General features: G+C 42.8%; 1 protein-coding gene across 2 annotated transcripts in view; it reads right to left on the bottom strand.

Moving 5' to 3' along the window:
• Window positions 1–25255, bottom strand: part of ccdc102a (coiled-coil domain containing 102A) — a 60934-nt gene that overhangs the window by 14982 nt on the left and 20697 nt on the right. For both annotated transcript variants that reach the window (XM_083969372.1, XM_083969373.1), the window contains 6 exons: window positions 16842–17304; window positions 14837–15229; window positions 7068–7318; window positions 5694–5802; window positions 2981–3097; window positions 1774–1983 (listed from right to left, as the gene is read on the bottom strand). In XM_083969372.1, coding sequence (XP_083825498.1) covers window positions 1774–1983; window positions 2981–3097; window positions 5694–5802; window positions 7068–7318; window positions 14837–15229; window positions 16842–17201 — 1440 coding nt within the window. In that variant the 5' untranslated portion in view covers window positions 17202–17304. The remainder of the gene's footprint in view (window positions 1–1773; window positions 1984–2980; window positions 3098–5693; window positions 5803–7067; window positions 7319–14836; window positions 15230–16841; window positions 17305–25255) is intronic.

The raw sequence follows: 25255 nt of genomic DNA, 5'->3' as shown, positions 1-25255 counted from the left end.
TTGACTCTATTATCAAGAGCCAACAACCCATAATAAGACACTGTGAACCATGAAATGTGAGTTGACAGTGTATCTCTATGGTAACACCAGGGAACAGCCCTGACACTGACTGAATGACACTCGTTGATTCTTCCCACAGACCTACACTGACCTCAAACGACTCACATGATTCAAGATATAGAATTCCTCTATTGTCACCAGAGGAAGCACGACAGAGAGAAATGACATCAGTCACTGATGTGTTATCACACCTCATCATCCTATCCAGCTCACTCTGAGCTTAACTGCTCTTCAGAAAGCAGTGGGTGGTGTAACAGAGGCTACTGTATGTCCATCTCTATCTAGTCTATGGTTTCCTTTCTTTTAATTAGAGCTCCTATGATTAGCTGATGAATCGAATGATAAATAGAACCCTCTCTAAAATCAAGGTTTTTATCTAAGCAGACAGTGCATGGTAATCAGACATGGAACCTTAAAACAGAACACGTTTAGATCTCTGGTCTCTTCTGGAAACTATTCATAATTCTAATAATAATTCTATTCAAATATGTTGAAGCCTTCACTGCTAAAAGCGGATGGTCCCAGGTGACAGCTTCACCTTCAGGCTGCTCTCAAAGGGAGACTTTAACCTCTAACATGGCACCACTTCTGCCCATAGATCAGACTGAACCTTCTCCGCCTGCCTCCTTCTAGTCTGAAACATGAAACACTCCTGCAGACGCAGCCTGAAGCAATAAAACCAGAACAACTATTCCTCCTGTCAGTGACAGTGAGACTGACGCCTCATCACTGCTACAGCATCAAAGTCTCCCTGTTACCAACAGGAACAGCCAGATACTTATCTTCACTTAAACTTCAAAGACCTTTACTGTCCCTTAGTGAAAGTTGTGCAGCACAGCAGCTCCACATCCTCTCATTTCCTCTTCACACAACTCAGACACTCGTCTCGTATATGAAAACATGGAGAGGGTTGCTAAGGAGACCACGAAGGTTACACTGACAAATACATATACAATATGAATGTTATATAACTACTGTCCAGAATATAAATATCTGCTCTCTTACCCTCTATTACACCTCAAAGGTGTGTGTTATGTGTGTGTGTGTGTGTCCAGTGTCTTAATTGCTTTCCCCATTTCTCATTCTCTGTCTGAATCAATACCCCAGCTTTGACACTAAACACAAAACACAATCAATCTCTCTCTGTCTGTTCTCAGACATACACATACATACTGACACACACACACTCACACACTGTTCTGGAAAGACAAGGTCAGAGCACAAACCCATGACATACAGAGATGTCATCAGTATGTGAAGACGTGACTGTACCGACTTTGAAGTCAGTTTAAAGCAGTGTTTTTCAACCTTGGGGTTGGGACCCCACATGGGGTCGCCTGGAATTCAAATGGGGTCACCTGAAATGTCTAGTAATTGATAATAATAAAAAAAATACTGATAAAAATGTTGTTTTAACTAATTATCATTCTTTTTAAAATTATGATTAAAAACACCATAAACAATCTTTAAGAACTGTATTCTATACTTTTACTTTCTCAAATATAAATCGCGTTCAAGTAAAATGCAGCATATAAAAATATCTGAGCTGGTGCATCTTGATTGACTGCATGTGATTGCGGGGTCGCCTTATATTTGTGATGTCAAAATGGGGTCAGGGGCCAAAAAAGGTTGGGAACCACTGGTTTAAAGGCTGAAAAACATGATGGTAAGCTCAATGAAAGCACCGGGACGTCCGACACAAGCGGTTCCCACCTTGTTTCTCTCAAACAGCTCAATCTGGATGGCCTTGAGGTCGGTGTCGAGAGCGGAGGCGGCCTGCCGGCGTTTCTTGACCAGCTGCTCCTCCAGGTCCTCGGCCTGAGCCCTCAGCTTCTTGTTGTCCCTCTCCAACGCCAGTTTCTCTGTTTCCAGACGCTCCCTGCGCCCCCATTCTGCAGCATTCTCCACCTGCAGCCTCTCCATCTGAGGGAGATACATGAAGAGGAGGCTAAGTCTAACTCATCATTGTGTCTTATACAGGAAAGTAAATTGGCCATCTCGGCCATTGGTATGTGCTGCTTTACAAGGCTTCTTGAGATGATTCCATCTTATTCATCATCCCTTTTAATCTTGACTAATAGGCCCTACAGTCTCCACTCTCAGGACTTTTGTCATTTTACTGTTCCTAAGGTCAGAACAGAAACAGGTAAGAAAGCTTTTAGATTTTCTGCTCCGAGTACATGGAACATTTTGCAGTCAGAGCTCAAACTCCAAAGTCTGGTATCTCTGAATGTATTCAAGTCCGTGATAAATTCCATTACATCCAGGCTCCAGGAGTGCAAATGTTTGATTTGAGTGCAAATGTTTGGCTAATCTTGTAAATTCTTTTAACTAATTTTGAAAATTCAATTGTTATTTGTATTCTATTTGTTTGTTTCTTTTTTGTGTATGATTAATGTGACGATGTGTTGGAACTTTATGTGCTGCCATTCTTGGCCAGGTCTCTCTTGCAAAAGAGATCTTGGATCTCAATGGGACGAACCTGGTTAAATAAAGGTTATAAATAAATGAATAAATAAATAAGGGCTAGAGAAAGAGCTGTGCTACCTTGGGGAGGGGGACTGATACCAATGAACCCCTATATAGGTATGACAATCAAAAATAATCCATGTAGAGGTGATGTCATTAAATCCAGGGCAGACCTCTCTCAAACTGTTTCTCCTTCCATTACAGCCACTACACACAGATGATGCAGCAGCCACTAGATGGCAGGCTAATGATGATATAAACGAGCACTGAGTCGGCTGTCAGGACTAGTTCATGGACATTTCACTCAGATAGGAGAAGGGTCCAAATATATAGTCTAAGCTTTGACAGTGAAAAGGTGACACATAACACTGATATTAGATTGTACTGCCTCCCCCCCCACCCACATCCCACTGTCCTAACTCCACCTCTGCCTCGTCTCCCGTGTCCTCACCTCAGCTCGTAGTTCAGCCAGTTTCTTGTCCATGCTGGTCCGAGCTCCCAGTTCGTCCTCCAGGTCTTCAGATATACGGCCCAGCTCATCCTGGTGCATTTCCTTCAGCAGGTTTAGCTAGTGTCAGGAGGAGAGAGGAAGCCACACAACGTCAAACAACTGGATGTCCTATTGTCATATAACACAGTGCAGCACTGAAATCAGCAATATCAAACCATACAGAATTCAACGTCCTTAACTTTCTACAGCAAACAAGTGCTGAAGTAGAGGTCTGAGGATCCACATCAATATCTCCAACAGCAAATTAGGTTGTTGATCCAGTTCATTCAGTCTGTTTTGAAAAACTATGTTATTAGTATTGTAGATTTTGAGACACCAACAGCTCTACTGCTGTTTTTTTCTATTTTGTTACATTGATTTTTTTTTTAAGTATATATTTTTGGCTTTTTTTACCTATTGGATAGCACATAGTAGAGATAGACAGGAAAGGGGGAGGCAGAGAGAGGGGGAATGACGCATGATCTGATATCACCAAGTAATTAACAGCCCAGGAGTGCTATTATAACCAACCGGTTAGGTTTAGGGTTAGGGTTAGTCCTGGGCTGTTGTTTACTTGGTGATATCAGATTGTGCAGGGAATGACATGCAGGAAAGGGCTGCCCGACGCTGTTACATTGATTTTTAACATTTTTCAGCCTGTCAGTGCTCAGACCATATGCCGGCCACACACTAAAGTATGTTCACTGTGAGTACTCACTTGTGTTGCCAGCTGAATATGAATAAAAACATGGAAATGGTTAATAATGGTTGTGTGTTGAGTTATTGCCAGTGGATAGTGAATCTAAACTTCTATACAAGCTGCACACCGACTAGAAGTTTCATCTCTTTTGTGAGATACTGTACATTATGTGTCTGTATGCTCATTCCTATAGAGAGCCCTGCTGTTGGCCACTTGAGGGCCAACAGCAGTAGAACAGTAGTCCTAGGTGATGATCCCTCCTCTGTCTCTCACCCTGAGCTTTCTCCTGGAGTTTTTCCTCAGTGGATGTGAGGGTCTAGTTCTCAGCCTTTTTTGGCTTGTGACCCCATTTTGACATCACAAATTTCTGCCACCCCCCACGATTTCTTGATCATCACGGCTGTCAATCAAGATGCACCAGCTCAGATATTTTTTTATGCTGCATTTTATTTGAACTCGATTTATATTCGAGAAAGTGAAAGTATAGAATACAGTTGTTTAAGATTGTGTGTGGTGTTTTTAATCATAATTTTAAAAATAATAATAATTGGTTAAAAATATATATATATTTTTATCAATTACTAGACATTTCAGGCGACCCCAAGGTTGAAAAACACTGGTCTAAGGTCAGAGAGGATGTTGTTATGATGCAGTGTAAAGACCTTTGAGACAAACTGTTTGTAAAAGTGGGCTATACAAATAAACATGCCTTGTTTAGTGTTTAGTGCTGTTGCTACAACCTGGTTCTGTTTATGCTGAGAAGAAAACAGAGACTCAGGCTTCTTGTGAAAATCCAACAAATCTATAAAATGTCTGTGTACGGTGTCTCGGCAGCAGCATGTATCCTTCAGTTGTGTAATTGCTTGACATTTAGTGTTTAGATTTTACTTTTCCTTGTTAAAAGTTGGAGCCACACGTCTGCTGTGATTTTGAGGACGACCCTGCTCATTTGGTTCTTAGCTGATTGTCTGTTTCTGTGTCTCCTCTCCACCTGCAGACTGCTATCTCCCCTCAGCACTATCTTCTCTTATCTCATACATCCTGTGACATGCTCCCTTTAGATCGATGTTGTCGCTCCATGAGCCTGCTGTGGCTCCACCCCCACCTCTCTCTTCTCTGCAGGCTTGGACTGCCCCCAGGTGGGCTAACTCTGCCAAAACATTAACCATGTGCCAATCCAGATCTTTGGTTGTCTAAGGCCTGGGACCAGAGCAGAGCATTGATATAACCTGAGGGTGTCTGACAATCTTATCTATGCAAAGGTATGAGAATCACTCACAACCACAGAGGGACAGTGGAATACTGTAGAAACTAACTGCTTCTATACTGTATGTCATCACTCGATACTTACCCATTCACATATACTACATTCATATACTGCTTTTTTCTAAACATATTGTAGCGGGGAATCAGACCACCAGCCTTCTGATTGTCCTGTTCTCCCTCTGAACCACAGCTGCCCAGGGAATACACTGTGTCCCCCATAAATTTAGAATAATACTGTATATTTTCTTACCTCTTCTCGTGAAATTATTAATTTGTGTTATTTATTCTTGACAGATAAAGTATTTTCACAAAACTGGTAATTGGGACTCAGTGTATAATCATTGCACCTGGTCAAAGGTGATTAGTGATGTGTATAAATAGGAATAAAAATAGGAATGTGTCTGAAAACAAAATGATTCCAACTTTATGGGAAACAGTGTATTTCCATCTATATGAATTGAAGCAGTGTATAAATTCTATTCTGTTACTATCTGGTATTTTATTACTTCTTACATTTTTGAACATGTCTAGACTGCAGCTACTGACAGGAACTTTAATTTGGACATGGTGTAGAGTGTTGACCATGTTCACCATCTTTATTAATTGTGTAATGATATTGAACAGGAAACATGTCTTTAGTTTTGTAGGTACAAAATGAAAGCAGTGACAGTGGTGACATGTGACAACCTGACCACTCAGACATCCCACCTGTTTCAGAGCTTCCTGTTTATTCTTGCTCAGTTCCTCGTATTTCAGTTTCCACTGACTCAGGTCGGCCTCCAGCCTCTCGATGCTCTTACTGAGGGCCAATTTATCACTGGGGACAACAGAGAGACAAAACACATATCAGTCACACTGTTCTACAGTCTGAGTGGGTTCTCTTACCCCATTCAGCAAATGTCTGCAGAGTGGATTTATCACATTTAACATTTACAAAATAAGACATGCTGTAAAGTTAACAGTAAGGAACTCTCCTGAAAATGACTGGTGAAATGTCCGTCTAGATCACTGTCGCACATAACACTGGACACAGTCTGGGCTCTGAATGAACCACAGGATATCATAAAGACTGATTCCTGTATCTTTGGCCAGGTGAAGAGGTATGACATACGTTTAAAGGGACATTGTGTAGGAATTACTCCCATCTAGCGTTGTGGTTGTATATCGCAAGCAACTCAATCGTATTTTTCATGCTGCATTCACGTGAAATTGGGCAGACGGCAGACGGACGACAGCCGCTGCACGTAACGGCATAAACAAGCCTCTATAAACAAATGGTCCGTCAGCATGAGGCAAAACAGTACACATGACAATATGTTGTCATGGCGATGTCGTATTGTTTACCTGACCCACGTTTTACCGTCTTTCTCTCGACTTCTGTGACTAAAATGACATCTGGTTTGTTAGCGACGGCCGTCTGCCCGACTGCAGGTGAATGCAGCATCAGTGTAACGCTCCATTCCTCCTCACTGCGTTACCGCGGTGACTTTTCACAGACGCCACCTCGACCTGAGCCGACAGCTCCAGTGTCTCCGCTGAGTTTCCGTGGTTTCCTACCGTCACGCTGCCACTGAACGTAAAAACATGGCGACACCACATGGCAGCCAGCACCGAGCTTACCCGCTCCATGTAGATATGAATGATATGAACGGCTCATTCAGAGCTGAAAGGAACACTTCAGTTTGTTGATGGGGGGGATTACTGGTTAATGAAAAACATACTTTTGAACGAAATAATCGATTTTCGTGAATAGATAACAGGAGAAGTTACACAATGTCCCTTTACCTTCCGGTGTGTATACTCTGTTGTCACCTCATTACATTTTCCCACAAAAAAAGTATATGATGCACTTCCTGCATACAACACAGAGCTGACAGCAGAGGGGGCTTTAGTCTTGGCCTATAGCTGATGTGTAATAACTCTATACAATTTAGACGGATGAAGAAAAAGGTGAATTTAAAGGGAGGCATGGTCAGTCAGTCAGTAATGTAGCTGAAAACTTGTCTGGTAAAAACAAGCCAAGACTGACACAATGTTCTTTCACATCTCATACAGTTACATTCAGTGCCCCATCTGTCTTACTCTCTCTCTTTCAGCAGGACTTTCTGGGACTCGTCCAGGCGAAGTTGCAGAGCGTTCAGTTTGCTGGAGTCTTCCTCCGCCGTGCTCATGTCCTCCCACAGATGCCTGCTGCGCTCCTGCCGGCTCAGACTGGAGGACAAGCGTGAGCTGGCCGCGTTCACGCCGCTGCTCCCGCCGTGAGCATCCCAGGCCTCCTGACTGTCAGGGCCCTGGGCCCTGGAGCACAGGACCGAGTCCAGCATCTCCAAGTCCTGAAAGACACAGGGACACGGGGTCAGGGGGGGATGTAAGAGCTGCATTTCTGGATTTGTGTTGTAGGGGACACACTGCATGCAAAATATATAATCCCAGAGTAAATACAGAGGAGGAGTGCAGCATAATGACCCTGCTCAGCCACAGCAGCCCTCATAGCTTCTGTCTGTTCGGTGATTTCTTCAGAGCTGGAGCTGGGTTTAATGAGGCTGGATCATAGAACAGAACTGTTTTGACCACAGATTAAAAACTTGGGAATCACTGTGACTATCAATATCATACCACAGCAGAGCATTGTTACATGAGGCTGAGGCTGAGGACTTCAGACTCCATGTCTGTGGAATAATCCTCACCTCTTATAACTCCCTCTGGAACAACAGCAGGGATGAAAACTTCCTTTGTTTTCAGTCCCAGAGAATAAAGTATCAGACTTGTTCCAAACCACTGTCATCTCTGTATGGATTGATGACGATGATCTCTCTAGCTTTTGAAGGGGTTGTCAGAAATATAGACTTCAGTCCTCACTGGTTTCCCCTCACTCTCTGTTCTTCCTTCCAAACGCTGCATGTGAATCCATCTAATCTGTTTCCTCCAGTGAATCGGCTCATATTTCTGCCAGCGTGCTGTCACAGCGGAGACCTCAAACTCTCCAGTGGATCCTCGTGTCCAAACATTTTCACTTTAACATAACATATTATTTTAATTGCCTTAACAGAAATCCAATTGGAAATGTGGAGCTTGTCTCCCGCTCCTCCGAGTAAATCTGTCGGCTCTGGCAACAGGAAAAATCCTAACGTTTCTCCACCCTGTAACTTTCATGACGTTTTCCAGATGTAAAGCCTGCATCTGTCTTTAGGATAATCATTGTGCTGCCTCTAAGAGTTCAGCTTATCTGTCTAATTCTGTCACTAAGAGTTATGCAGATATCTGACTGTGGTTGAAAAAATATGATGTGATGGACTCATGACAGAATTGTATTTAGTGGTGGATGGTGAATATAATAAATATCAGGTTTGCAGCCATGTCAACATGCATTTATATCAGCACAACAGCACGATAAGACCCTGATGCTGAGCAGTTATAATGTTTACTATGTTCATAACTGTAAATGAGTGTGTTAGCATTCAAACATTTCTTAATTATTCATGTAACTTAATACAAAGTGCAACTGAGGCTGGTAAGAGTGTTGTTAGTTTGGGAGATTTGTGGTCATACAGTAGAAAACAAATGTGTTGTTAAAGGCTGCTGGTGGTAGGGGAAGTCATCTATCCATCCAATTCCTTCCACTTATTTGGGGCCAGCTCATGGTGGCAGCCTGGTATTCATCAAACTCTAAAACAAAGCTGTCCAGCTTCTCCTGAGATATGTAATACCTAGAGTCAGTTCTGGGTGTGCCCTGGGGGCCCTCTAAAGGGGGGCACTCAGGAGACATCTCTGTCAGATGCCTGAACCACCTCAGCTGAAGGAGCAAACAGCTCTTCACTGTCTCTCTAAGGCTGAGCCCAGAGTCCAGCCCCTCAGACCGTCTCCAGCCCCATCTCACCTCCACTCATATCAAGGCCCTCATACTAAAATTCCCTTTACACGCAGCAGTAACTCAGCCCCAACCTGGATGGGCATTAAAGGGACAGTTCAACATTTTGGCAAATTCGCATATTGCCATAATCCCTATAGTTTTAGGAGTAGGTTCATTACCTTTAATTGTTGGTGCAAGCTGTTTTTAGATCGGCGGGACAGAGACACAAGCTGCATGGTGTTTCCATGTTGCCCTCATCAACTAAATACACAATCCAACAACCTCCCCAAAAAACTCTGGTGGACAAGTTGTGAGCTGCACATTCACCACACTATGAAATAATAATGTATAGTTATGTAACATTACGACACATGAAGCAAATACTCAGAACTACTTGTTTTTGAAATCACTCCGCCCAGCAGCCGTGTCTGGAATGTAGTTCCGGCTACGCATTTCCCTCGAAAACAACTCCATCTCGTAACGTTCCATTATTATCTCATAGCGTGGTGAATGTGCAGGTCACAACTTGTCCACCAGAGTGTTTTGGAGTTGTTGGATTGTGTATTTGATGAGTTTGATGAGGGAAAGGTGAAAATACCTAGCGCTGTGCAGAGCTCACGTCTCTTCCCCCGACGATCTAAAAACAGCTTGCACTGACAATCAAAGGTAATGAACCTACTTTTAAGACATATGGATTATGGCAATAGGCCAATTTCCCAAAATGTTGAAATATCCCTTTAAGATAGGGTGCAATAGGGTGGCTAGGCAGGGAGATGGGTGAGCTAATGGTCATCAACGTCATTAGAATTTATTGTCTGCTTAACAAAAAATCCATCAAGGCCCCACTGTTGAGAGATCCACCAGGGTAGAGCATCTGGGAGCTATTAATGTGTGTTATTTTTTATGAATGTATGTTTGTTTTTGTTAGTAGAAATGTGTGTTTCTTCTAATAGTTGTTGTGTTGTGTTGTTGCAGTGTGAACAAATCACCAGACAGTACCATGCCCAGCTGTGCAGCCTCAAGGGCAAATCAAGCTACAATAATAAAGCAGCCCACTGCAAAAATCTACATCACTTTTCATTCAATCACTGATCTTTCAGTGAAGCTGACAATCATGTCCTCAGACCAAATACAGAAACTAAAGTCATTATAGATATTCTCCTGAAGTCCTGTGTTCACCTCTTCACCAACAGTAACACTGCCTGTGGTCAGCCAGAGGAGAATCATTTCCTGACTAGGATTTGTGAATTAAAATCTGAGATAAATGTAATTGGATAAGATCTGTGATTTATTAGTTCTATGCTTTGGGACAATGACAGGATTCAATCTAAAACACCGTTACATCCTGTTGTATGCCGGTGCATATTCTCATTTTTCCAGGTCATAGTATTTCAAAGGAGGTTAAATCGAAAGCAACTGGACTTAGTTATTTGTCTAAGAAGACGTTTCACCTTCATCCAAGAGGCTTCATCAGTTCATGTACGCAGCTGACCAGGCTGGGACTGGTCCAACTATCTGGTGTGGAGACTCACTATTTAGCCTCTTGTGTGGGCGTTCACAAGGGTGATGATGTCACTGGTTCCCTTTTGTGCTCCAAGTGCCAACGACAGTCGTTTAAGTGACTGTCTTTGATGGGAAGTTGAACTGATGAAGCCTCTTGGATGAGAGGTGAAACGTCTTCCTAGACAAATAACTAAGTCCAGTTACTTTCGATTTAACCTCCTTTGAAATCCTGTTGTATGTATTGTTTTATTGACAGTCAAAGAGAAGCAGAAGCCTTGATGCTGCTGCTGTTCCAGATGTTCCCCAGCAGAGGGAACCGTTGTGTAACAGATGTTAGCATCAGCAGAGAGCGCTCTGCTCCACATGGAGGAAGTACTCAGTGTGTGGGAACTGGGACAATGGCAGAAGACAGGAAATAAGGCTGTGCTATGCGTGAGCAACAGTTTGTTGCTGCTAACAAAGGCCAGCACCCCTGACACACACACAAACCATGATGATTTACTGGGGGCAACACTGCCATGGAAACCCTGCCTGTGTGAGCTGAAGGTCAGGTCTGATCTGCAGCGACACTGAACTTTAATCAGCACACACATCTTTATTATAGAGCTCATGCACATGTGTGCATGTGCATGTGTGTTTGTGCATTTTAGTGTGTGTGTGGTGAAAGAGTAAAAACAAAGTGAGCCACCATTACTAAACACACACACACACACATGGGGCACGGTGAGAAAAAACACAGGAGGTCAGAGCAATGTTATCAGATGGGACAGTTGCTCCTGACTCCACTAATGCACTACTGCTACCAGGAGCACAACTACACAACTACACAACTACAGCAGTTCTATACAGTGACAAAGTTTCATTCTGAAAGTCATTATTTTCAGCTGCTTTCTCTTTTATTGTAAAAATCAAGCTGGATTGGGACAAAGTGCAACTTCTTAGCTTAATTCTATATTCAAATTGTTTTATTTATTTATTTAAGTTTTTAATTTTCAAAACTCTTAAGTCCCTTGTACAGTGCATTGTATATTATCTGCATATTTTTAATTAATCTTATTCATTTAATATTCAGCTTTGACTCTTATTTTATTTCTTTTGATATTTCCCTCATTGCCCTCCGATTGTTTTGTGTCCAGTTTGATGTACTATCTTATCTTATATCTTATCCTATCTTATTGAAGGACAGGAAGTGGGCTGCCTCTTCCTTCCTGAGCACCATGTGAACCGTCAGTGCAGTAAATTTAGCAGTGATTCCTCCTCCTTTAATTGTGCAGTTCTCCCTTAAATGCACATGTACTGAGAGCAGCATGCTTTGTAAACATGCATCCTCGACAGGGAGTCCACTACAGAGCCTATAACCCACTCGACTGTCAGGATAGTAGCCCACACATGAAGGCCTTAGATGACTGAGTGGAAGAGACACACATCATCCTCTAAAGTATTAAAGTGTAGGCTACATACAGTGGCAAGAAAAAGTACAGTATGTGAACCCTTTGGAATTTCTCAGTCACAACTTGTATAAACAAACACAATGTGCTTCACCTAATACCACTCAAACAATTATAAAACTTCATGTCTTTATTGAACATATCCATTAAACATCAACAGTGCAGGTGGAAGAAGTGAGTGAACCCTTGGATTTAATAACTGGTTGAAGCTCAACCAAATGTTTCCTGTAGCTGCAGATCACAACTGCACAACACTCAGGATGAATTCTGGACCATTGGTTCTGACAGAACTGCTTCAGCTCAGCCATGTTATTATAGGATGTCTGGTGTGAACGGCTCTCTGGAGGTCATTTATAGCATCTCTATTGGATTCAGGTCTGGGCTCTGACTGGGCCGCTCCCAAAGGTGGATTTCCTTTTGTTGAAGTTACTCTAGATGATCTAGATAGATAGTAGATTGACTTCAATGTTTAGGCTCAAAAACTAGGAAATTCCAAAGGGTTCACATACTTTTTCTTGCCACTGTCTTTATTCTTCTATTATATTTCTTCAGGTTTCTACTGTAAACACCGACCTGACTTGCTTGTTTATATTTCTTTTCCCTACTAGTTTATTGTTATGCAGCAAACACCAAACAAAACAAAGTCACAGCGCTGTGTGTTGAAAACCTGACCCAGACTGGGATTCTGATTGCGGTTGTTGTACTAAGAGTCTGACCACAATATGGAAAGAGTTCCTGCAGAAATAAACCTTTTTGTTAAACAGTAAGATTTTTAAGATGCTCAACCAGAAACAGCTCTTTATGTTACGTTCAAAGCCTCCGGGAGAACAGGATCCAGATTCTTTATTTGAGGAAAAGGACCACACAATAACACAAACAAACCAAGTGGCTGAGGCAGCGGTAGACCAGCTAATCCCGTGTTCTGCAGGATCAAACTGCTGCTGTCGGGATTTCAAAATGAAAACTGAAGAGAGGGAGGAGGTACAGGAGGAGAGGAGGGGGAGAAAGACGTACAGGAGAGGAAGGGGGGAAGAGGTTGTACAAGAGGAGAAGAGGAGAGAAGGTACAGGAGGAGAGGAGAGGAGAGGAAGAAGGAAGTACAGGTGAGGAAGAGGAGAAGAGGTCGTACAGGAGGGGAGGAGGAGGAGTTGGGGAAGAAGGAGATGAGGAGGATATACAGGAGAGAAGGTACTGCAATGCTGAGCCTGTGTTTTTGTTTTTCCTTTCTTCCTTTTTTTCTTGAATTATAATTTTTTCACTCATTCACTTTTTATATATATGGGTATATGTATGTGTATATATATATATTTTTTTTATTATTATATATTCTTTATTATTACTAACTTATTCTTTTAGTTTTAATTGATAGTGAACTCAGATATTTATGCTTCTTTATTGTTCTTATTAGTCTATTTATTTTATTTTATTTTATTGAGTATTACAACTGCTATTATTTATTTATTTATTTATTTATTTATTTATTTATTTATTTATTTATTTATTATCTATTCATACATTAATTTATGCACTTGTTTATTTATTTCCCCACTTTTTCTCTTCCTCTACCATCTTTTTTTCCCGTTTGTTTGTCTTTAATTTACTTTTAACTATACATGTCCATCTGCTGGGGCTGGGTACTGGGGGGATGGGGGTGGGGGGTTGGTATCTGTTCTGGGGTATGCTGAATTTAGATCTGTAATTAGAACACTATTGTTTTTCTAATATGTAACATTCAATAAACAGACTGTTAAAAAAAGGAGAGAAGAGGAGAAGGAAGTATGAGAGGAGAGGAGAGGAGAGGAGAGGAGGCATCACATGACCCATGTTTCAACTCAATTTACCACTAAAAGCTAAACTAAGAACACCTTTCTGCTGGTGTTTGAATGAACCGTCCCTCACTACACACTGCAGAGTGGTGTGTTCCTGAGATGACTTTGAGGTGATCTGGGAATTGAGATGAGCTGTGACAGAGCTTCATTCTAACAGAGCCTGAACTCTTCTCATGAGTGAGTGTGAGTGTGAATGAAGCAGCAGCAGCAGTGGGTCAGGACAGAACCAGAGGCTTCAGGTCTGGGATGGTCTGCACAGAACAGGATGACAGAGAAGAAGTACTGCTGCATCACTGAGCCCTCAGGGACACGCAAGCATGATGTATGATACACACACACACACGCACACACACTGAAGCACCTATGAGGGCTTGGTTCTCTCATTGGCTGACCCACATTCACAGGCTCAGGTCACATTGTCCATGTATTAACATGGGACATGATGAGAGACACTCACTGGTCCTCATCTACACACTGATGCCTGTCCTCCTGTCCTCAGTGGACATGAGGCTACAAATGAGTTCAATCAGCAGCTGCATGGTAACAGACTGACACACACACTCTGCTAAGACTTCTGTCAAACACTTTTCAAACCATCCTTGATGTTCTCCTTGACCAATATGTGGATTCTTGACATCATGTGAATAAACTGGTCCAATCCGGTCTTGATTATTGCACTTCACTGTTCACCACCATTTACTGCTCATCTGTCAACAACTGGATCAAAACACCGGTACCAGACATCAGATCATTTCTTTCACTCTGTTCCGCTCAGACATTAAGGAATGCTGACTAAGATGATATTTTAGGAGGCCTACCTAGTGCACTTGGTTTCTTAGTCTTTTTACTGTCCAACATAATCTCACCCAGGAAGGATGCTCAGTGAGTCTGTGCTGACTTATATTTACATTCAGCAGGTTCAGTGTTTATTTCCTATTGTTGATCATGTGCTCTGTGTTTTTAGAAAAGCCGCCTATGGACTGGTGTTGAAAACTATTCACCCAAGCAAAGCATCTGGTCTGTCCTCTGGGACAGTCTCAATGTACCTGTGATGTCCATATCAAATAAAATAACCACAACATAATACAACAACAAACAGTATCTGAAGTAAAGTGAAGGTGTTGGTCGCAGGCTCTGGTCTGTGGCCATCAAACCTCCTCAGTGGCCTCAGTTGATCAAATCAGAGTATTGATTGAGTATTTGTTCTGAATGCGGACTCACCTTTTGATGCGCAAGCTTTTTTCTTTCCAAGTCCACATCCCTTACTGGTTCTGGTTCTGGAGACCCCGGTGGAGCCTCCCCGACTCTGTCCTGCTTGTCATTGTGAACCTGAGAGGAAGAGGAGGAAGAAGCAGGGGAGGAGGGAGGGATGGATGGAGAGGAGGGGGAGGAAGCACCACACTGGTGTGCCGGGGAAAAAGAGGGAGAGGCCGTGGCTGGAGGGGGAGCTGTCTGGTCGCCACGGAGACGCAGCGTCTGCTGCCGTAGCGTTTCGTTCTCCGAGGCCAGTTCCTGCCGCTCTCGGCGAACGCTGGTCAGCTCCTTGGTGAGGGTGTCCAGCCGCTGTCGCAGCTGACGCACCTCATCACGAGCTCGGTTACGCTCTGCACGCACCTGAGACACAAGGACAACACCAACTGATGCAGGATCAACTCATCAGCTCAGGTCACTGGCTTTCATCAACATAGACATGTGTCTAATCACATGAATGTAAAGTTTGTTTTCCTGTAAAAGATGGACACTAGTTTTGACCAAACATTTCTCCTACAGGTGGAAACAGAGCATTTGTTGGGAACTATTTTCAGCAGTCTATGAATCCATATTTGACACTTAACTGGATACGCCAACATTTTTTTTTTTTCGTGTCTTGCCTCACTCCTGAGTCCATGACAATCAGATAGACACCATCTTTTCGACTGTGCGTGCAGTAACAAGGGAGATACGGGCAGAGCTAGCGCACCGCTAATTAGCTCAAACGCTGGAAGTGTATAGGTAGTGTTAGCCTGCCTCCACCTAAACTCTTCAGCAACTCTAAACGGAAACCAGCGGGCCGATCATCATCTCAGAGCTGACAAAACTCTCCGGTAAGGCATCTTGAGCGGTCAAATGCCGGTAACAGGGTAGGTAGATTTTTCTATTTCAAAGTAAAAGCACAAATTCTATCGTCATGGTTTTCTGTATTAAAGGGCGACAGGTGTTTTATTTTGTGAAAGTACCTGGAAGTGCGTTGGTCACAACGGCTAGCTTGAGTAGCGCCAAATTCGTCTGAACAAAATTGGAAACAGCTGGTATTTAGACAAATTAACGACACACTGCTGATCTAGACAGCTACTTTCTCGCCTAAAAATGTTTGAAATGTCGATTAAGTGATATATTTACAGAGTTTAGAGCTAAAATGAAATCAGCTTCTGACTGCTGATTTCTGATGTGGTAGGAGGCAGGCTAACACTACCTATACACTTCCAGCGTTTGAGCTAAGCTAATTAGCGGTGCGCCAGCTCTGCCCGTATCTTCCTCGTTACTGCACGCACAGTCAAAAGGATGGTGTCTATCTGCTTGTCATGGACTCGGGAGTGAGGCAAGACACGAAATTTTTTTTTTGGCGTATCCCTTTAAGTATCTCTGGCAGGCAGACAGTATGTATGAGACTAAGTGTTTATAGTAATGGAAGAACATCCCAGTCAACTGTTGTGTTATGTTTGAACCATGTGCTGAGTGTCATGTTTTGTGTCCATGAAACCTGCTGCTAATCAAGGTCTGATAATGAGGCTACACCAGAATTACACCTGATGACTTAGGGTGACTAATTTCGTACCAGGCTCAATCGAGCTGCACGGTGGCGCAGTGCTAATTTCGTCTGGCACAACACGGCGTGCAGTCAATTTGGCAGTTTGGTAGACCGAGGTGCACCGAGCTGGGTGTGGCAGCGCAGCAGGAGGAGGAGTCGACAGATTCAGCTTGGCACAGTGACAGTTTCGTGCCAAAAGGCTGCGCTGACAGCTCACCAGCTCCAACCTGGTCTACTTTCAATGCAGGGCAGAGTGCAGCTGGTCTAGTGGTAGTTTGGGCACATTTCAATACAATAAATAATCACAACAACCACTATTTAATGTAACTATCTGAATCAGCACGTACATTTATATCTATTTCGATTGTTAGATATGAACTTAGAGCCCTTAGTGTCACTCTGTCACGTTCTCTCTTGCTTCAGGGCCCAGCAGCTCACCTTGCTCCACTTCTCTCTCCAGTTAGCCGTGCAGTCCGACCACCACCTCATGGTCTTCTCCATCTGGGCCGCCCGGGCCCTGGCCTCCTCCAGCTCCCTCAGCCTCAGCTCCTCCCTGCTCTCCCAGTCTGCACCGGCGTCGGCCATGGCCCCGAGGGACCCCAGCCCGAGGCCTCCCAGACCGGGTGACAGCAGCAGTGGGGGGCTGGAGCTGGGGGTTCCTCCCGTAGGGCTGGGGGTGTGGGTGAGGCTGTCAGGGGAGCGGATCCCCCTGTCAGACCCCAGACCCAGGCTGCACAGCAGCCCGCCTCCCGATGACTTCCCGCCATCCGACAGGTGGGGGCTGGGAGTGTGGTTCATGATGACGGCGGAGTGGACGAGAGCGGTGAAGAAGATGAAGGGGGGAGAGGGGGGGTTGTGAGATTCAGGAGAGCACCATCATCCTCTTCAGTCACTGATCAACCTGGAGACAAACAAACAGCAACAGGAAGACAATCAGAGGAAAATAGCACCACATCACATGAATGAGCAGACAGACAGCCCCCTCCAAAAGAACTGCAACAGTCAGGCCAGTGCCGGTATTTTTGCTGATGATTTTTAGGGGAGCAAGTATTGGAACAGATAGATTTGAGTTCGATTAAAGCAGAAGTAAGCGATCCGGTCGTTTTGGCTAACTTCTTGTCAGCCGATGGAGTTAGCAGTCCCCGCCCTCGTCCCTACGTCACCACATTCACGCGCATCCCTTGGCTGCACACACAGCTGCCGTTCTCTCTCCTCATTGGATAAAGGTTGTAGGATACAAGGAAAGTTTTCTCCTCGGCTTACAGCAGAGCAGAGTGACTGACAGACCCGTGTTTCAGACCAAACACTCTATGTAAGTGATTGCCGTCGGAAGATATAACTATTTAAGACTTATATTAACACAAATATTCCGCTTACTTCTGCTTTAAAGTGAATAATACTTTATATTTAGTTGCAAATCCTTTGCTTACAATAACTGCATCAAGTCTGCGATCCAGTGACATCACCAAACCTTTGCATTTAACCTTTGTGATGTTTTTTCCAGGCTATTTGGGGGGGGGGCGTCTCTCTTCAGTCTCTTCTTTAGCAGGTTAAATCTATTGCTCAATAAGGTTTAAGTCTGGAGACTGACTCGGCCAGTCTAAAACCTTCCCCTTCTTTCCCCTGGTGAACTCCTTGGTTGTTTTGGCCCGTTGTCTTGCTGCATGTTGAAGGATCTGCAGATCCTTCAGAGTTTTGCTCACGTAAAAATGTGGTGTTCATTACAAATGAGGCTGTCTTCTAAGTTGTTTGACATATTCTGATGAAAACACCTGGAAACAAAAGCTGAAATACTGATCTCTTGTCTCATATTAATAGTTTGATATCAAACCCAAATGTGTTCAGTGAACAGCAAACTGATGAGAACAGAGAATCTAACTTTACAACACAGAAACCACAGACAGATACTAGGGGTGGGGGAAAAAATCAATATCATAGTATCGCAGTATTTTGCATGACAAATTTTGTATCGATATACAGACACCAAGTATCAATCTAAACAGACTAAGACGTTTATCTAATTAGAAATAACAGATGCTAACAACGTTTTAATTTGGAGACATCATTTGCAGTTGAAAAAAAGCAAAAAATAAATAAATAAATAAAGCATATTGCATATTTTTAATATCGCAAATATCCTATGGAGACACAGGTATCATGATGATATGGTATCACAGGGCCTTGGCGATTCCAAACCCTACAGATACACTGCTGATCCTAGAGCCTGCACAGAGACTGGAATCTGAACAGAGAGAGATGGGAGGCATACAGTGGCCCTGAGGTGCAAATCACAACAGCAAATCAGAAAACACAACAACAAAAGAGAAAACACAACGGAAAATTTTGTTTTCTGTTTTGTTGTTGTGTTTCCTGATTTGCACCTCAGGGCCACCGTAGAGGCAACTGAACACACACAAACACCTGTATGTGACATAGTATGTCCTAGGATTCTCACAGTATCTATGCCTCTTTCATCTGACCCCTGTTTTCCTTCTTCTTGTTAGTTGGTGTCTTTTGGTTTTGGGCAGGTTATATTGATGTTTTATATCAAGATTCCTTTCATTATTTAGTACATGGCACATGGTCTAGTTCCTACTGAGCCCATACTGTATGCCAAAATACTGTACTGTAAAAGCCAACGGCAACCACGCTGTTGCTACCCTGGCACCATTATATGCAATATGTTGTAATATACTGAAACTCCTCTCTGTTTTTTGTGTTTCACTGACTCACTGAAGTGGTTCCCTCTCTCCACTCTAACCGGTCTGACTTCTCCAATGAGACAAGAATCTGATAGGCCCACTGGCCACTACAGAGAGCAGCTGATGGACACTGTGGAGCATTCACCAGCTTCAGAGACACAAATATTCCTCATGTGTCCGTGTGTGTGTGTGTGTGTGTGCTGCCTGGGAAACCAACCTGGAGGCTATGCTGCTCTGATCTTCTACCTACCTTCTCAAGCAAAAATGCACAAAATATTTTATTCTGTACTTTCATATGCATTATTAGGACTGGCCATGTAAAGATTTCACACTTACCTATATCTCATTTTACTACAGCATTCATTCACATTTTATCACTTTATGTTCTAGTGTTGGAATGACCACCTGCCACATGTAGTTTCTGTCTGTGTGTTTCTTTGTTGCCTCACTGTAAAACACTGTACTGTACTGGAGGACTGGATCTCATGAGTGCATGTGATCTTATCTCCATGTCAGCGCCAAGTTCAGGTTGAGAAATCCTGGAGAAAAACACTGTTTCTGGCTGTAGTGAAACTGGCATCAAATCAGGAAATCAGGAAAGCAGAGAGGAAATGAAGCAGTCCCCTGTCTCTCTCTCTGCACGCACACACACACAAAAAAATTTATACAGCGTAGTATTCCGATATTTTGTGTGGCAATATTGTATCGATATATAGACATTCAGTATCGATCTGAACAGACTAAGAACTTGGCCTTGTAGAAAAAACAGATGTTAACAAAGTTTTCATTTGGAGACGTCATTTGCAGTTGAAAAAAAAGCGATTAAATCGCAACATATCGCAGCATACTGCAATATTTTTTATATTGTAATAATAACGTATCGAGACACGAGTAGGGCCTCTGGTGATTACGGTGGTTTACATCAGTATAACTGAGAACAGGACCAACGACATCATCAACAGTTTCATCATATTGACTTTCAAACTTTCAAACAATACAAATGAATTACAAAATAAAAGGATAAGCCTAACATAACAATTCTTCAAAAACTTAGTGTTTCATATATTATGTAGTACATTAGAGAGCAGAGCCACAAAGTGCTGTAAGAGTAGAAACCATGGCAACCTAACTGCTGTAGAGATGTGAAGATGAACCCTAAACACACCATGATGACCACACCATCCAAACAGTAAAAGCTTTGGAGGGGCAGTTTGATGCAGGGGACAGTCTGAGATAATTAAAAAAAAAAAAAAAAAAAAAAAAATATTCAGAACAATGTGCAGTGAAACTAGAGGAAACTGTGGAGAGCAGCTCCACTGGAGTAACATTTACAAATAACCAAACTGCTGATTTTTTTCAGAAACATAAAGGGATACAGATGAAGTAGCAGGAGAGGTCAACAGGGCAGGGACAGGTGGCTGGTTACAAGAGGGAAGACAGGCAGAACAATCACTTAATGTCTCTTTAATACATTTGTAACAGCTAACAATAGAGGGTATGCACGTGACGTCACAGTACTCGGAAGTGGCTGCGGTTACGTCCACTGAGGGGCAGAGCCGCCAACATTTAAAATCGACTAAAGTAATGAAGCGATTTCCTCTGAGCCCATACAAGTCTGATGTCTAACTTTGTCAGCATGTACAGCAGCATGACCTAACAGAGCTGCTAAAAACCTTGAGGATACGTCTCACTTTGACCGAGGTACATTCAAGAACCTGTTTTCAATGATGGAAAGTAAATTCCCTCGAGCTGTAATTTTCTTTTTCGATCCATCAGCTGTGTTTACCGTTTCAGGTGTCATAGTTCTGATGGTTAGACAGATGAATTAGTCTCTAACACATCCTACAGTTTGACTTGTCAGAGTTTTTCAGTATAGAGGTTTAAGTGTCGGGAGTCGGGACCAAAGTAACAGCTGTAATCTCATCCCTCTGTCATTAACAATGAGCCTGTGTGTCACTCTGCAGGTACCACAGCCACACTGTGTGTGTTACAGGATTGATTAAAACACACAACGTAAACAATGTGACTGTAACAGACATGTAGATACTGAAGGAGGAGGGCAGACACCAGTGGTTAGCTTTAGTTTCTGTTTAAATCTGATGGCTGATTGAATTCATTTTGAAAAGATTCAGTGATTTCTGTCAACATGTCGGTGTCCGTGGACCTGATGGTTTTGGGTTCTGGTACGGATCATTGTTGAGTCCTTCTGACCTCAAGTTGTTGTGATACTACATGTTTCTCTGTGTGTGTCTTCAGTCCCATGGATGTAATAGATCCATGCTCAGTCTGAATGAAAGGGGCGTGTCCCAGGGCAACGTGATGTTGTCCAAGTCAGACTGGTCATGTGATAACTCCAGGAAGATCTGTGAGAACTTCACTCTGCAGTCACAATGTCACCATGACGACGTGAACTAGTCTGGGTAATGACACAGAGACAGGTTGACTATACGAGGACCTCTCATTCAGCACAATAACACACGGCTATAAAAACCAAGAGAGAGCAGACAACAGACAACTACAGACAGCTGCTACAGGACACAGACAACGTCCAGGCAGGCAGAGGCAGCTGCTCCCTGTAGCCCACTACCTCAGAGTTAACTGTGAGTTACTGGGACCAGACAGCCGGCCCCTCCCCTCCTCCCCGGGGCAGCAGGAGGTGCAGGCAGGCTCACATCAGGACAGAGAGGAGAGGAGGAGGTCTGATACTCAACCATCTTCTTCATTCTATCTAAACAACATTCAGGATTTAGATGTTTTTACAGTTCAGTTCCTGCTTTTAAATCTTCCCTGTTGTATTTGGGGGTTGGGGAGGTGGCCAGGGAATTGTGGGTGGGATGGGTTTCTTTTTATTATGTAAAGAACTTTGTGTTGCATTTTTTATTGTATGATCCCTGCTATAAAAATAAAGTCTAAGATACAGTAGATAGATAGATAGATAGATAGATAGATAGATAGATAGATAGATAGATAGATAGATAGATAGATAGATAGATAGATAGATAGATAGATAGATAGATAGATAGATAGATAGAGATAGAGAGTCAGCAGATGGAGTTAGCAGTCCCCGCCCTCGTCCCTACGTCACCACATTCACGCGCATCCCTTGGCTGCACACACAGAGAGGACCACCGCTTTATGCCGTTCTCTCTCCTCATTGGATAAAGGTTTTAGGATACAAGGAAAGTTTTCTCCTCGGCTCAGAGCAGAGCAGAGTGAGTGACTGACAGACCCGTGTTTCAGACCAAACGCTCTATATAGGTGATTGCTGTCGGAAGATACAACTATTTAAGACTTATATTAACACAAAAATATTGCTTACTTCTGCTTTAAATATCAAAGTTTATCTATAAACATGTGAGGATGCACTCAGTAGTAGCCATCCTCTGTATTACAGTATATATAATTTTGCCTAATCCATGACATTTAAAAAAAGAAAATAAGTCAGTCAGACAACTGTAGCACAGGTCTCTATTTGAGAAAATCTGGAAGAACACTACACAGCAAAAAGCAAAAGATTGACACAAGTGCTTTTCTATTTTGCGTATTATATATATATATATGTATTTTTTTTTAAATAAAACTGCAAACATATGTCATCTATTAATTTAGCCATTAGCGTGGAGGGGAGACACAGGAGGGACAGTATTACTGATACGGTACCTTTCTTTCGTGTTCTGCTTTGAGGTGATGCTCAGGATAAGAGTGACGAGGACAGACACGGAGCAGGTGGTCCATGGATTTCTGCTTGTATGCTAATATTAAAACTTGAGCTGTCTTAGTCTTTATATAATGATTCAAACGTGCCACAACCACCTATTAGCTTCTGTACTTTAATAAATAAAATAAATATAGAGAGACTTCAGCCTTTTGCCTCTTGTTTTTTGGTGTAGTCCCTAAAGAGAAATGATCTTTCTGCAGACATGCAGGTAGGCTGCAGAGAAAGTCATGAATTTTCCAAAAGGTGAAACTAAGACAACACTGCAGGACTCCCCTGATCCTGTTACCCAACACACTGCAACCGAAGACAACACGTACAAATACACACTGTGGACTCAGATAACTTCATCTTCATCAATTTGAGAAGGCGTACCAGCGGACCTGCACGACTCCGTAACACACAACAGGAAGTGAATCCTCTTTAATTACAAAGGTTTTGTCATTGGATCAGATTCCATTATTCTCAAGACAAGTGATGAATGACGGTGTGTTGTCTGATCAGACTGTGGCCTTCAGTCACAAAAATGAGACTGACAGGTAATTAGGCCTAACACATTATTGTGCGACTTAAAAGATAATTGCTGTTTTTTTTTTTTTTAATCTGGACCTTATTTCTAGCATAAAATACGATCATTTACTCACCCAGATAACTTTGGTGTCATTACAAGTTGTTCCAATGAAATTAGATCCAGCCGAGAGCCGCGTATATCCATATAATGTGAGTCTACAGGGCAGCGGCATGCAGCCTCTAAATAACACATTATCTGCCGCGAAACTCGTTAATTTCACCAATATTTTGTAATGATACCCTAGTGCTATTCCCCTCTGAGTCCGGGATTAGCTGTTATCAACATCTGTGGTCTGTAGGTTGACCTACTAACCTCTGACCTGAATGTTGTCATCTCTGAATGCCGCGCGGCGCGGCTTGTTGCTACTACTATGGTTCGTTTCTGTGCGTTTCCGACTGGACGAAGTTCAGCTTCCACAGGCTTCCTCTCCCCAACCTGGACTCACTAAAGCTCTGGATAGTTGAGCTAAAAATGAACCCGAATGCCGAAGCAGAATCATTATTATCAGAATGAGCCGGGCAGCGGTCGGAGATGACATCATCCAGGTCAGAGGTTAGGCTAATAGGTCAACCTACAGACCCCGGGTGTTGATAACAGGTAACCCCGGACTCAGAGGGGAAAAGCACTAGTGTATCATAACAAAATATTGGTGAAATTTCGCAGCAGATAATGTGTTATTTAGAGACTGCATTGCACTGCCCTGTAGACTTGCGTTATACGGATATACGGCTCTTGGCTGGATCTAATTTTGTTGGAACGACTTGTAATGACACCAAAGTTATCTGGGTGAGTAAATGATGACGTATTTTATGCTAGAAATAAGGTCCAGATTGTAAAAAACGGCAATTATCCTTTAAGCGAAATTTTGGTTCAGTGATGTAAAGTCAGTCAACAAGCACTGTAACTGATGTCACACTCTCAGCTGGATCATTTCTCTGGACCCCAGTCTGTGCTGTGTGTAAAGATGGATGACATCACAGATGTCTGCAGTGCAGGTCCTAACCCCCACCCACGTTGTCCATGTAAGCAGATGGGACAAAGATTGAGTCTGTGTAAGGATGATGTTTGTTGATGTATTTTTCACATTTTCATTTTAGAATAGAATAGAATAGAATAGAGGCAGTTTACTAGATCCAAAACCAAAACTATTATACAACAACTACACACTGCCTAGACAGGGACTGATAGATGGAACCACAATGCATCTGGCTGGGCAGCAGCACACTAAACACAAAATCAAACGCCACCAAGACATTTTTCTGTCTCAAGTGCCCAGAGATCATAACAATAAACCACACACATGTATGATGATGACAGCAGGAAGAAAGTGGAGGATAAACTGGGAATGTGCTCTGTGCTGCTCCTGTTGATCGTGCTGCATCATATGATTTCATGCCTCCATCACATGTCTGGAACAGATGGTTTAAACTGTAAATAGTGGATTATTAGTCTGTGTCTCTGTCTATGTCTAAATCTATGGTATTTCTGGAGGGTTAAGAAAACTGAAAAATCCCTACTTCATCGAAATGAACCAAACACCATGACCCCAAAACTGTGATAGGAACCGAACCATGGATTTTGTGAAGTGCTCCACCCCCAATATTCACAGGACTTTATGTGAGTTCAGAGTTTCCTCCTGAATCTATAAGCGCCCTGCAGAGACCTCCTCTTTAAGCCATTCCAATGTCAGAGACGGGGGGACAAATCCACAGACCTGGCTCAGAGCAAAAATGCATGTGAGGGTTCAGCCAAAGGTCATTTCAGCTCCAAACACCATCATCATCCAGAAAGACAGACAGACAGACAGCAGCATGTTGGATGCCTCCAAATCTAAAGAAAATCACAAAATTCAGTTGCATTGTTT

This window comes from Trachurus trachurus (genome assembly GCF_905171665.1).
Source record: "Trachurus trachurus genome assembly, chromosome: 3".
NCBI lineage: Eukaryota > Metazoa > Chordata > Actinopteri > Carangiformes > Carangidae > Trachurus > Trachurus trachurus.
This window is presented reverse-complemented; position numbering and strand designations above follow the sequence as displayed.